Source organism: Passer domesticus, chromosome Z (genome assembly GCF_036417665.1).
Source record: "Passer domesticus isolate bPasDom1 chromosome Z, bPasDom1.hap1, whole genome shotgun sequence".
NCBI lineage: Eukaryota > Metazoa > Chordata > Aves > Passeriformes > Passeridae > Passer > Passer domesticus.
In genome coordinates, this window is record NC_087512.1 from 1,283,155 (window position 1) to 1,298,140 (window position 14,986).

General features: G+C 38.1%; 1 protein-coding gene across 9 annotated transcripts in view; it reads left to right on the forward strand.

Annotated features, from left to right (window-relative positions):
• DYM (dymeclin) overlaps positions 1-14,986 on the forward strand; it is a 209,079-nt gene that overhangs the window by 19,834 nt on the left and 174,259 nt on the right. For 4 of the 9 annotated variants that reach the window (XM_064405419.1, XM_064405420.1, XM_064405422.1 and 1 more), the window contains exons 3-7: positions 1,512-1,564; positions 2,230-2,323; positions 3,600-3,736; positions 10,077-10,149; positions 10,398-10,502. In XM_064405419.1, coding sequence (XP_064261489.1) covers positions 1,512-1,564; positions 2,230-2,323; positions 3,600-3,736; positions 10,077-10,149; positions 10,398-10,502 — 462 coding nt within the window. The remainder of the gene's footprint in view (positions 1-1,511; positions 1,565-2,229; positions 2,324-3,599; positions 3,737-10,076; positions 10,150-10,397; positions 10,503-14,986) is intronic. The other 5 variants (XM_064405421.1, XM_064405425.1, XM_064405426.1 and 2 more) reach the window with 2 other exon arrangements.

Genomic DNA, 14,986 nt, shown 5'->3' on the forward strand with positions numbered 1-14,986 from the left:
GCAGCAGTGTCCTGTAAACTGGATTACCATGTAAATTTAAAAAGGATTGTGTTATAACTGCAAGTATTGAACTAATTTTTTTACTGTCCCTTAATTTGTTGAACTTCAGAAGTCTCTGAAGGTCAGGCTATATGTTCAGTCTGTACAGAGGCTCTATCTTCTCTTCCAAAACACTGAGCAGTTGATATTATATGTTCATATGTTCATGATATGAGCAGTTCATGATATGACAAGAGGTGATTGTTTTAAATTAGAAGAGGATGGATTCAGAGAAGATGGAAGGAAAAAATTGTAATGATGAGTGTGGTGAAACAGGGTGCCCTTTAGTTTTTAATATTCATATTGCTCAGTGTGTCTTTGAACACAGTATCTGATGGTTTGTCTTGTTTACCCATCTGTTAAGGATGTTTTTGAAGATAGATGCCCTGTACTGGTAGGTCAGAAGTATGTGTTTGATGCAGCTGGTGTGGTTTCAGTGATTGCTGTTGGGTTTTGCTTTAGTATTTTATTGTCCTTTTCAGATCATGTTTTTCTGAGGTGCATCACGAGGCAATTAATGAAGTTAGGAACAATTTGCTGTGTCTGATGTGATTGTTGTATAATATATATTGTTATATATAACAACAATATATAATATTGGTTAAAAGGAAAGAGAAGGTTAGCTTGAGGTTAAATGTCAGATTGAGATTTCTTTTATTCATAATTTTAAAAGTGCATCATTTAATGTGAAATTTCTTGTAAAAAAGTTTGAGTTCTTTCTGTAGGCTGCTGTTCTACTTGTATTTTTGGTAACACCAAATTGAGCATGGCAGCACTGAAGCTGCAAAACTAGCAGTAATAAAATGCTCATGGAATCACAGAATTGTTTAGGTTAGAAAAGCCCAGAAGACCATGGAGTCCAACCATTCCCCAGCACTGCCAAGGCCACCACTAACCCCTGTCCCCAGGTGCCACAACTGCACAGCTTTTAAATCCCTCCAGGGACAGGGATTCCACCACTGCCCTGGGCAGCTGTGCCAGGGCTGGACAGACCTTTCCGTGGAGGGATTTTCCCCAATATTCAACTGAAAACTCTCTTGGCATAGCTTGAGGCTGTTTCTCCTCATCCTGTCCCTTGTTCCGTGAATGAAGACACTGACTTAATTTCACTCTGATAAACATTTCATTTCTGAATATTAGTTTCCTTTTTTATAATTGCTGTGCTTCAAAAGAATATTGCATTGCCTGATGTTAGGATGACAGAGCATTGGAATGAGTTGCTCAGAGAGCTTCAAAGGCTCTCAACTCTTCAACACAGTTGGGGGCTGCTGGCTCCAGGAGATCCTGTTTGAGCAGGGAGGTTGGACAAACTGACCTCAACGAGCTAATGGATGGCTAAAATTAAGTGCTTCATAGAAATATTTTATTACTGTTTTGTAATCAATTTTACTGTTTTGTAATGAATTTTCACTTCAAGTACAGGAACCCAATTGCTTGTGTAACCAGTTTTGTTTTCTTTTCCTCTTAACTAGTGCTGATTTAAAGCTCTTGGAAGAAGCCACAATCTCAGTCTGCAAGTCTTTAGGTGAGATGTTGTACCATCTTTTTTCCATGTACTTTACCAGAAGAATTGGGAAACAGCATCCCTCTGCACATTCATGCCTTTAGCATTCTATTTGCATATATTGTCCTACTAAAATTAAAGCAGTGTAAAGCGTGTGTTTATGTATATCCCAAACCTTTACTTCCACTGTTAACTCTTTTACAGAATGTGATATGACTGCAAGGTTCAAAACAAATATTTCCATCTCTACTATGTCTTTTTCCCTTTGTTCTTTAAGCTGATCAGTAAGGGGAAGGAATTAGAGGATGAAAGGAAGAGGTGATATAAATGTGATCACTGGTGTTGTGAGAAGGTGAAATGTAGTTGTGAAGACCTGCCCAGTTTTCTGATGGCAGGCTGTTGTGCTGAAGACAAGTCTGGGAAAGGAAGCAGTATGAGTATGAGTATACCATGTTTGGCATATTTTAAATCTAGAATTAATAGTATTTAGAGAACAATTTGGGACTATTAAACCATGTGCCAGAGATTCTTGAAAGAAGAATGCCTGCACAGAAAAAAAAATACATACCATGCTTTATTTAGAAATATTTGAGACATTGTAATTTGTTTTTTTCTATATATTATTTGAAATAGATAGTGTCAGCTTATGCATAATTTGTAATTGTATCTTATTTTTCCTCATCTAGTTGAGAAGAATCCTCGAACAGGAAACCTTGGATCCTTGATTAAAGTCTTTCTTTCTAGAACCAAAGAGTTAAAAATTTCAGCAGAATGTCAGAAGTAAGTTCCCAGAAAAGAGCTGTCTGTGCCATTTAATTGTTTAGATGTTCCTTTTGTTGCTAGCTCTTGAATTCTTCTACCCTGCTAATTAACATGCTCACAGACCAAACCTTAGAATTCTCTTAAACTGCTGTTTGAAACAGAACAAGGGTCTAGTACTTCTCTAAACACAGAAATTAAGTCTAATAGGTAAGTCGATTACTGGGCAAAAATACATATTTGTGTGTTAGATAAACACATTTTTGTATAAATAGTGTAAGCTCTGGGTACTACTGTCTTAGAGATCTTTCAAAATTATCTGAACTTTTAATCTGAACTTAAATGTATGAGCCAGTATTCTATCTTGGAAATACTTTAAATATCTATATCTATAAATATCTATATCTATGAATATTCATTCATAATTTATGTCATGCAGCTGCTGTTGATTTTGCTTGCTTCTTTCAGCAGTAGGAGAGAACTCCCAGTAGGTTACTTGTGCAGCACTGTGGGATTTTTTTGCAGGAGGCTTTCTGTAGTTATTCCCTCACACCCACATATAAATGTCCCACTTTCATCAGATCTGGGGCTGGAAATCCTCCTTGTTCCCAGGACTTTCCTCAGGTTTTTTGCTTGCATCTAAAGTAGGAAATTACTTGTGCCCAGATAGCTGTTGCTGTTTTAGTCTTAAAATACCTTGAAAGTACAGCTTTGGGCAATAGTTGCCTCTGTGCTCTTGCATGGGCTCCCCACCAGTTGCTTACTGGGACTCAAAAAAATTTTATGCAGCTGTATTTCCCTTTCATTCAGAAATCTTGGAAAATATTTGTGTGTATTGCATAAGAAATTCTGCTGCATGGTGCTCATGAAGTCCATAAATGCCTCCTGTCACCTGAAAGCTGTTCACCTGGGAAAAGGCTAACATTCAGGGAGCCAGGAAGCTTTCAGGTCTGAACCTGATGGAAATTTTCAAATGTCTGTGTTCCTTAAGTCCATAGCATCTAGAGACATCTAGAAGTTTGCTAAACTGTTTGGTGAGTTCCTCAATGAGTTCTGTCTACTGTGGTGTTTTTAATGGCACAAACGTAGTTAGGGATAAGGCTGTACTTTCTAAACTACTTTTGAATACATTCCCATTGTATTTTCTGTAACATCAACTGCAGACTCCCTGCTTAAACACTTTGGCTTTTCCTTGCTTCAACTGTAGAACTTTGTCTACTCGGACATTTATTTTCTTGTGGCTTTTGATGCATGTTTGCTGGTGGAGCGTTACTGATTCTTGTTTGTTCTTTTGTAGCCACCTCTTTATCTGGCAGGCTCACAATGCACTGTTCATTATTTGCTGTTTGCTGAAAGTGTTCATCAGTCGAATGTCAGAAGAGGAGCTGCAACTTCATTTTACTTATGAAGAGAAAGCAGGACCAAGCTCATATGGTGGGTACACACAAGTGCAAGTGAAACAAACATCCCATGAGAAACTTGAATTTCCTGGTGTTTGTAGATGTGCCACATAGGGACAAGGTTTAGTGCTGGACTAGTGAGTTGCATTAATGGTTGTACTTGATCTTAAGGGTCTTTTTCCTCAGGTACTTTAGGTCTAAACACTTTTATGATTCTATGTTTCTTTAGACTTGGAATCCCAAACTTTGCTTTAAAACCAGAAGTTCAGTGCTAGATAGTTTGATTTAGCTTAATCTGGCTTTTTTTAACAGTTGTTGAGATGTGGTGCTGTAGATCAGCCTGAGCTTGAGTGAGTTTCATACAGTTTGAAAGGTGTTAATGGTCCTCTTCAGAGGAATTGAGGTGAAGGTGGCCATGTATGAACATTGAAACATTGATATTGCATCTTTTCACATACTTTTTATAAACCAACAGCAGCCACAGATTGGAATTAATGCTATTTTTAGGGATCTAGTGAAGGAAAGTAACAGTCCTATGCTTAGAATTGACCCCTTGAGAAAGCAACTGCTAAAATTTAATTTGGGGGCAATAGTTTATACAAGAGTACAGAATTTAGGCAGAATTACTAAAATGGGCTCATGTCCAGGAAATGGAGTATGTATTATACAAAATGGAAGATGGCAGGAGCGATGCTCAAGGAAGAAGCTGTTGTCTTTGAATAAGAATAATAGAAATGCATTCAAAATCAGTAGCACTGTCTGCCACAAATCTTGGTGTAGCCCTGTATCAAGATGGTCTCATGAAGTGCATGGTGGATAGTGCTGCCATGGAAGCCTTGATTTCTTTTGCTTTGGGGTAAATCATGGAATCATTTCAGCCGGAAAAGCGCTCTAAGATCATCAAGTCAACCCAGCACTGCCAAGTCCAAGTCAAAGTACTGTTCAGTGTTTAATTGCATGTTGCATGAAGCCCAAAAAGTCTCAGTATGCTGGAGCAGTGTGAGTGGATGGTGTGAGAACAGCCAAGAGTGTCTGACTGTGGATTTCCTGCAATGAGGACACGTGTTGAGAACCCTGAGTCACTGCTTGCTCATCCAACAGTGAAAACTGTTCATTAAAATCTGTTTAACTCCTTGGCGCCTGCCAGTGCTCTGGGGAAATCAGAACTGGGGTGCCAAAGGATTAAGTGCTACATGTTGAAATGGTTTAATGTATTTAAACTGTGATGAGTGATCTCCAGGAGGGAAGTCAGCTCACTGATGCACTGGAAAAGAGTATCTGCTTGTGTATAAGCTATCCCAGTAGACTCCCTGTGGGTTTATTCCTGGATTAAAAAAATAGCCCACCTCTTGCTTCAAGTGTGCAGCATGCCACAGTGGCATGGGTGGAAAAGCTGAGACTTTTATCAGCTGGAACCCCTGTGATCTTTATTCCTTGCACTGGGAGTTCCTCACAGTGTGGAAAGTGATTCTTGTCACCCAAGTTTATACCAAGTCTAGTAGCACTTGACTGTAATTCACAGTGACATTTATTAGCAATAATTCTGTGCATATTGATGGCAAATGTACTTAGCAATTACCTCTCAGCAGATTGTTCGTGGGATGTTGTTGATTAGGAAGGTAATTGTGTGTGGTCTGCTGGTGAGGCAGGAAATGAGCTGCTCCTTGGCTCCTCTTTGGGTTTCCACTTGGAGATGGTTCCTGTGAACTTCCTCAGGGTGTTGAGGTTCATAACATAGCCATTAGGTTTGATTCCTAAAAATCTTACTTTTAAATATCTACAGAAGGTTGTAGTAAGGCTTATGTTCAGCTACAAGAAGGTAAAGTATCATAAATGAATTATAATAAACTGTAGTTGTGCTAGGGCCTGTTAAAAGTAAGCAGAAGAAAATGAAGTGTTTTGTTGTTGTATTTTTATAATTAAGTGTAGCTTTCTTGAATTTTTGATTTCTACTTTTTGGAAAATATAATATTCCTGTTATTATTATATATGTTTATTATGGTATTAATCTGTTATTATAATACAATTATTCCTATATTGCTCTTAATTTTGCAACATTTATTAGTACTTTCTCGGAAATTTTACTACCTTTGCTGAACAGACGTTTTAAAAATTAAGTTCTTAGTCATCTATACTGTTTTTTCATTTACCAGAGCTTGGCATTATTTATAATTCTTCAATTGTGAGCATAAAAAAAAAGCCTTACAAAAGACATTATTATATTAACTATATGATGTAAATAAAATATCCAAATTAAAAGAAGTTTTAATACAATGTCTGAATTTTGAAGTTTCTGTATTTCCTTACTGCCTGGTCAGTAGTCATTGGAAAGAACAGTGCAATCACCCAACAACAAAAGCAACCTCTTTATCCTGTGGTCCATTTTCATATGCATTGTTCAGTCTCTTAGCCTTCTGAGAAAAGGTTGTTGTTCTTTTCAGGATCATCTCACAACTCCTTTGGAAATCACTCTGTGATTTGTTTCCCTGTGAACATTTTCTCCTTCTGGTTGGGCAATATCTTCTGGTTAAGTGCAGTACCTGGGAGCTCATAACTGCAGTGTCAGCACATCAGGATGCTCACTGCAATGAGCACCTGCTCTGGGATATTTGGTGTGTCAGGGAGAAGTGTATGATTATAATCTATGTGTATAGAAAATATCCCTGTCACTGCTCAGAAATGTAGACTGTACATAGCATAGTCACAATTGTTCAGGTAGCATGTTTTATAGTTGCCTTGTCTGGAAGAATTCTCCTCTCAGCTTTTGCAAGTCATATGCCTTCACCTTTCCTGAATGTCCAGTTCATACTTTTTCCTGCTGCACTGTGTTTGAGGCTCAGAAGAAAGCTGTGCAACTGTGCTTTTTGTCATAAAATGGGATTTTTTTAGGTTTGAGTGCATGGGTGTACTTTAGCCTAACAAATAAATTGCCTTGGATTGAGTCCCTGCTAATAGTGCTGTTATTGATTTCCTTCAAAAGAAGGCCTACCATTAATAGAAATTTATTATTTTTGAGGAGTTTCAGATGGTGCAGCCTTTGCCTCTTCATCCATAACTGGAATTTGCTTATAATTTTGGAGAATAGTGCAGAATTTTGGTTGCAGGAAAATCCACAAGGAGGCTAAACCCATATACTTCAAGATTTAGCTGAAAATGTCCTCATATCCATAAATCCCAAACTGGAGTCAGCATCTGCTCTGCTGAAGCTGGAGTTAGTCTCACTAACACAAATCATTCATCTTTCCAGTGTCTGTATCCTGTAATTTCTGCAGTCTTTAACTGTATTGTGACTCAAAGGTGCAAGAGAGCACTTGCTGAGTATTGTATTTTAAATCAGATTCTTGATTCATTTAACCTGTTCCCTGAGCTATAGTAGGAAGCTTTATTCATTATCTGTAGAGGAGTTTTTAAACACAAGGCTATTAAGGGCTGTTTGTGACATATTAAAGCAAATATGAGGACACAGAGGAGGGAATAAATAAAAAGACATTTACTGCAAGCCTTGAATGATTTCATGCGTGTTCAGCTATCACATAAAGGAAATGAGGGAAGGCAATCAATTTATGTAATCATTATTATCAAGTAGAGGTTGTAAGTTTTTGAGAGTAATTAGACCTGAAGACCAAACCACAGAATCTGTGGAATCTCTTAAGCCTGTTTTTCAAGGAATTATTTATTTCATTACTTGTGTCCAGGTTCTCTATGAGCAACAGGGCAGAAAAACAATTAGTGTTTAAGATGAAGATGTACCTTGTTATGCCTGAATATCTTACTGATACTGGTATTAAGCACATCCACCAGATCAGGTCTTATCAATGTAGTAGTTAGGTTCTTGAGAAGATGGAGCTGCACTGGTTTTAGAAGTTGGATCTCCTGGCATCTCTGCTTTCCTCTACATGAGTCATTTTACCTGTGTAGTGTGTGCTAATCCAGTGTCTGTAATGTGGGTAACTTTGAAAAAGTAAAAACAAAATTGCATTATAAAAAATGTTAACATGTATATAAATATATATGTGTATATAAATATATATGTATATAAATATATATGTGTATATAAATATATGTATATAAATATGTATATGTATATAAATATATATATACGTATATAAATATATATATATACACACATATAAACCAAACCCAAAACAAACAAACCCTACCAAAAAGTCAAAATCCATCAAATTGCTTGCAAAATGAAATAATCCACGTTTGAGGACTTAAATATTGCCGATGGAAAAAGAGATACTTCATCATAACTGGACATTTTAAAACCTGTGTAATTTCCTTCACTTCTGCAGTGGAGTTTGGAAGATACACCTATGATTCGTCTCCCTGCTCTAATTTTAACTGGACAGGTTCACCCTGTACTTGCTTTCCCCAAGGCTTTAGAGGTCTTTGATCCAAGTATGTGATCTATTAATGTGAATGAGTCTTGTGTGTATTGTCTTTATCCTGCTATTGAAAGAGGCATTGTTTATGAAAACACGGAGTGTTCCGTGTTTATAGCTCTCTCTCACGTTATAGATTTGGCTTGCATCCTCCTTATTGTCTTGGCAAGATGAAAATTAAACAAGAATGTGTGTGCCCCAGTTGGGAAAAGGATACATTAATTATTGTAGCTGGATGACACTGATTACAGCAATTAAGCTTTTTTTTTTTAATAACATCTTTCATTCTGTGTGACTGTGCTAACCTGGTGTTTTCTTCCTTTATTTTGACTATTGTCTTGAGAGAAAAGCCTTCTTTCATATTCAAATAACCTTATTCTCTGTTCATATGAGTTGTGCATACAGTGTGGCAGAAAAAATTATGTATTAAAAATAGACTCACTTCACTTTTTTAACCTTTCTCTTCTCACTTTCTTCTGTTAGGTGAAAAATTAGATACCTGTTTGGAACTAGTAGCAGTCTTGCTTTATAAGCATTTTCTAGGTTCGAAGGCCTTAGGAAAATGTCACATTCAAGTTATTTTAGAATGTATTATCTGTGCTCCATTATTGGCTGTGTTTCTGTCCAAGGTTAAATACTCTGAGCAGTTCTTGGTTTTGCTAACAGGAGCTGCATTGTGTTATGGAGCTCATGGGGGATTCTATATAAAGGAAACCATGTTTCCGTGATAAAAAACTGATTTCCTTCAGAATGTGCGGTTCACTAGGTGACAATTTTTAATGTGTTTTTAATAAACTGATTGTGGAAATAAATAATTTTGCTTTATAGTGAATATTCCCCCTGGTGTACTTCTTAAAATTGAGTTCTGTATTCAAGAACGAACTTGGGTTGAGCAGAGTAACACCTCTGTACCTAGCTATAAAGCTGTGTTTATGGCAGGACTTATTTATTTGAAAATACAAAATAAACAGGCATTTGGGTAATTATTGTGCTGCCATGCTGTAATGCAGGGGATCAGCTATGCCACTCTTAAGCCATTCAGCACTATAAAACCCTCCACTTCTTTATGATGTTGTAGGCTTCTCATCATAATTTTATTTTTGAAAGCAGAATAAATCCTGATGAGTCAAGAGATTTATCTTCTGGGTTTTTAGTATTATATAACTTCAAGTGTTTTAGTAAGTTTTTTTCCTCAATGAGTCTTGAAAGTCTTTTGTCACAGTTGTTTTTAAAACTTACTGATGTAAACTATGAACAGTTTTATTGCTTAGAATAGTTGCAAGTTTTTTAATAATTCTGAATCACAGCATGCATTTTATCACCTTGTATATGACTAGAGAATGATTTCTGTGCTCTTAAAATGCACAAGCTTGTCATTGAAATGTGTAAAACTTCCTCAAAGAATAAATATTTATTCATGAAAACATTGTATCTATATTGCGCTAGAGCAGCAGTGACATGCTCAGTAGCTACATTCTTTTGACTTTTTTTTTTATAATGTTGCTGAGTGAATAGTAGACAAATGAAACTGTCTCTGATTCACTTGGGTTTGAAAAACAGAATGGGAAAATATGTGAAGTGCAGGGAATTTTGAAAGGATATTGAACTGTGGACCAGTGAGAAGTCACCAGTGAGTAGTTCAGCAGTTAGTAGTAACACTGTTTAATATGATCTTCTGTGAGTAATAAAGGAAGGCTTGATATGCTAAATATTAGCACATTTCCACAATACCAACATCTCATTTAATTTATGCAGTTGTTACTAGTTATTTTTTTATGTAAAAAAGATAAGGCATCACCATTTTCTCTGTTAATAATCTCAAGTGCCTTTTATTTCAGGAAAAAAACCCTATCTCCTTTAACAGCTAGAACATCTAGTGGTTGTTCCTTAATTAAGATATTGATCATCTGCATTTGTGTGTTTGAATCTTTGCTTTGGTTTGGTATTTGAAAACCCAGAAATCCTTTGCTATGTTTCTTTTTTTAGGAACAGAATGTGAAGACCTCATAGAGGAGTTGCTGTGTTGCCTCATCCAGCTTATTGTTGAAATTCCCCTCTTGTAAGTAGCTTTTTGTTTTTCCCACTTAGTCTTCTTTTATAAACTGAGCATTTGAGAGAGTATGAAACTTGTAGTAATGGGTTTATAATGTTTAAATAGTTGTGTTTGAATGTTCCACGTGATGGAGCAGTACAGATAATGATAAGCTGCTGCCAGTGCCAGCCCTGAATATTCTGTTGGAAGAAGTGCATGATGAACGTCTCACACCCAGTTCAAACCATCAACAGAAGTTATTCCATTTGTTTCAGGTACCCCTGTCAGCACACTGACAGTAACTGGTGGAAATGGTTGTGCTCATGGTACAGGGGAAGGTACAGTGGAGGTGTCACTTCAGCTCTGGGGTATGCAGTAAGGTGAAAACTAAAGTTCTTCTGCAGTTCTATGGGGGTTTAAATTGCAAAAGTAAATCATGCTGTGCTAATTCATACTGATTTCTAAAATTCCAGTGAATTGATGTCTGAAGAAGGGACAAGAGAAATTAATAAGTGGAATGTTTCTGTAGATCTCCAGATTTGTTTACATAGCTTTCTTTTCATGCATCTGTTGTATTTGAGAAATGTTGATTCCACGTCTTGTTGGAAAATGTGTCATAAGCCATACTTCAGTGTTTTATGTAGGAGAGCATGCTTTGTTCTTTGGGAAAAAAGTGTTCTTTCAGTTTTGTGGAAGTGTGCTGATGAGTTTTGACTATTTTCCCCATGATAAACTTTACTAAAGGTAGAGTGAGCAGTGTCTTTGGTGTTAAATTGCACTGTAGTCTGTGTCTAGAATGTAGTGCCTCAGCTGAAGCAAGGCAGCTTTGGAGGAGTTTCAGATTGTCTGCTACAGTATAGTGCAGGGCTCTGCTATCTCTGGGCTTGGGCTTGTTCTTTTGGTTGGAAAACTGACAAAGATGCAATGTTTTTTGAAATGTTGCTGTCATTAAATGCAACTCTGTCAACATTAACACGAGGGATTTGTGTAGGTAGAGTGTAATGAATTAGTGGTGTGATTCAAAGTGTCATTCCACAGAGCTTGTCAGGACTTCCTGGAACACATGCACGCTTTGTTTGGAGCAGATTAGAGGAAGTACAAAGGGCTGAGAGGACTGTGATATACGGGCAAGTTCATAAATCCTGCAGGGTTTTATTTTTCTTTCTTGGAAGGACCCCTGTGTAGTTCAGTGTCCTTCATAATGCCTTTCCAGCAGGAGAAAATGTGCCAGCATGATAGCTCCTCACCCACTTCCACAACTGAAACTCTCAGCAGCTCGGCTTCTGTGTGAATGTGGTTGCTGCAGGTGGAAGCAGAATCTAAGCAGTAACTTAGATTACTATAAAGTCTAATGCTAAAATGATTTATTTTAAAAGAAAATTATAAAGCCTGTCCATAATTTATATAAAAAATTTACATTTCATAAGAGATAGATGTGGAAGATTTTTGTTTTGTGGTTGGCTGGTTTTTTTGGTGAAATAAGTTTTTTTAGCTAAACTTCTCCTGAAACAGCATGTTGCTGATTGCTAGTAAATACTAACACTTACAAAAATATGTATTACTGTCTTGTTTATCACTAGAATATGTTTAACAATGTGATAATGCCTTAACTAAGAATTTTGTTCCCATATCATTGAAAGGGAAGTAGGTAGAGGAGAGGAGAACTTGCATTCTCTAATGTGCAGTCCAACTATGTTCTTCAAAAAGGGTTTTTTGAAGGGTATTTTTATAGGGTATTACTTTATTATTAATTTTGTTCAAGAGAGTGATCAGGATTGTTTTCATAAGTGAGTGTACTTCTTGCTTCCCTCTCTCTCCCTGGTCAGGTATCACCAGAGATTCTTTCCCTGTTTTGTTTCAACGGACTAGTCCATTTTTGTCTTTAGCTGGAATGAATCAAGAGAACTGCAAGCCTCGTATGTGAATTTGGGGAAGGAATAGATTGAATGGAATATGTGAAATATTCAAACTTGTAATTATCTCTGTGTCAGAACTTCGGATCACCTGTGAGAGAACAGACAGTTCTGGCAGCTTGCAATAGCACTGTAACAGAGTGTCTGTCTGTAAAGATACGATCAAACGTGATTTTTTTTGGTAACAGACCCTTAAAATCTCGATGCTGAGCTGGAGATTCAAAGTGTCTTTCAGAACTGGTCTTCGAAGTATGCTGGTCTTCGAAGTGTCTTTCAGAACAGCAAAGATTTTTGTTAGGAGCATTCAATAGCCTTAACAGAGGATTTTGACAATTAGTGTGTCCCTTGGGTTCTGTAGATGCAGTTTGGTGAAGGAGTGGATACAGCTGGCAGCTGGTGTCTGAATATATTGCTTGCCTGCACCTCAGTTAAAACTTGTATTTTTCTCCTTTACTGAAACTGTAACATTATTTTTAAGGCATGGAAGGCCATCTCCGTGTTCAGAATGCAGGAACAGAGGTACCTGTGTAGCTATTTTGCATTCCTTCCTTTTGAACTTGCTCTAAATGTTGCATCAGGTGCTTGGGATACCTGTGTGTGGTATTGTCAGGCAGGTACATAGTTGTTCCAGACTGGTTGGAGAGCAGCCCTGAGGAGAAGGATTTTGGTGTATCCTGGTTATACCCCAGAATATCCCCAGCTGTGAGAGGCTGGACATGCCCCAGCCATGTGCACTGGGACCCAGAAACCTCTTGTGCCCTGGGCTGATCCCAGCGTGGGCAGCAGGGCAGGGGGATCCTGCCCCTGTGCCCTGGGCTCAGGTGAGACCCCACCTGCAGAGCTGCCCCAGCCCTGGCTCCAGCAGCACAAGGACGTGGAGCTGCTGCAGCCAGTGCAGAGGAGGCACGGAGATGCTGCCAGGGCTGGAGCCCCTCTGCTCTGGAGCCAGCCTGGCACAGCTGGGGCTGCTCCCCTGCACAAGAGAAGGCTGCAGGGACACCTGAGAGCCCCTGCCAGGGCCTGCAGGGGCTCCAGGAGAGCTGCCCAGGCACTGGGGACAAGGCCTGCAGGGACAGCACACAGGCCATGGCTGCACTGCCACAGGGCAGGCACACATTTTGGGATGTTGGGCAGGAATTGGTGGCTGGGAGAGTGGGCAGGCCCTGGCCCAGGGTGCCCAGAGCAGCTGTGGCTGCCCCTGGATCCCTGGCAGTGCCCAAGGCCAGGCTGGATGGAAGGTGTCTCTGTCCATGGCAGGGGGTGGGACTGAATGAGCTTTAATGTCCCTTCCAAACCAAAGTATTCTGGGATTCTAAATGTAAGACATTTGGACTTGGCTGGATACTGAACTTGTGAAGGCTCCAGTCTTTTCTTGGGTATGGGCAGATGCCACTCACCTCTAACCTTGCACTAGTTATCAGGCTTGGCAGAATTAGCTCATTTATGTGTACGAAACAACCTACAGCATAATTGCAAATTGCAGGTGGACTGTATTTCTCAGAATTAATAAGTAAGGTGTGGGATGTGGAAGAAGATAAATGTCAAATCTCTGTCCCATATTAGGAAATGTAACTTTTTTTTTTTGTTAGGAAAGGCTGCAGAGCCTTTCTGGGAGGCAGAGCATTTCTGGAAGTGTCTCAGTTTTTTACAGGGAATTTAAGAAATTCTTTCTTGAAATTAGTTTATATTGGAAAAGGCAAATGTGCTTTAAGGCAGAAATAAGTTGCAGTAGGGACTCTGGGACTCTACAACATTGTGGTGCTGTGTCTGAGAGTTATTAAAAATATCTTGAATTACCTTTCTGAAAAACAGGCTGTGCTGCATTGTACAAAATGCCTGGGATAAAGGTTTGAGGTTTAATTTTATAGGAAATACAGTTTTGAACAATTAGACTTGTGCAGTCCCTTATAACACTTGTGTTACCTTATGTTGATGTTTGATTTATGGTTCCCTTGGGTGTGCTATGGATACTCTGCTTTTTCTTTGGTTTTGCTAATGTTAGCACTCAAGAGTGTACACTAATGATTCAAACTGCGTAGTCGGCAAAAAGATACAAAGTTAGTATTTAATTGTATGACTTCTATGTAGAAACTATTGCAAACATTTTGTTGCAGGATGGAGCTCCCAAAGCTTTAAATTATAAAGGCTTCTTTCAGCAGCTTGTTAAGAGCTGGTATCCATAACTGAACATCTGGTTGTTATCAGTGCATTTTCACTTCATTAAAAACTATAAATGCATGTGGAGGAAAAATGGAATACTGTGATCTAGTTACATCACACCTAAGTAGCACCCTGTGGTGCCAGTACAAGTTAGCTGGTATTTCTATTACATTCCCTTATTTTCTCTAGTTATGGTTGTTTTAAGTTGCTGTCTTAGTTGTTTGGAAATGTTAACAATGTTGACAAAATTTAAATGTTGACAATGTTGACAAAATTTAAATGTTGACAATGTTGATAAAATTTAAATGTTGATTAGGTTTGGACTCATTTAGGGATGGTCGCTGCATTTTATGGCAGCTTAAAAGTCAGATGTAGGAGGAGGAAAGGCAATATAATTGATTATAAAGCTCTTCAAAATAACTGCAGTGTAGGAAAGGTGCCATGTACAGATGATGAGAAATGTTTAGGCTTTCTTTTTTGCCAGTTGTGAGCAGCAAAGAGACTAAGAAGTGTTTTCTGTTCTAGCTCAGGAGTGCCATATTTTAATTATTTTTGTTACTTTCAGAAGAGTAGGTCAGAATAGTTCTTTATAAAAAGAGTCTATTCAAGGAATTTTTGTCAAGATTGTAGTACCTCCATTATTTGGAAACATGTGACTTTTGCGTTTTTGGCAACTTTGTCTAATCATCAAAGGCAAATTTCCATCTGTTGAAACTGAGGTTGAAGGTAGTGAAAACATCCAAACTGAGAAAGATTTGTGTTGCCTCACTTTGAAGAGCCTCAAAGTTTAA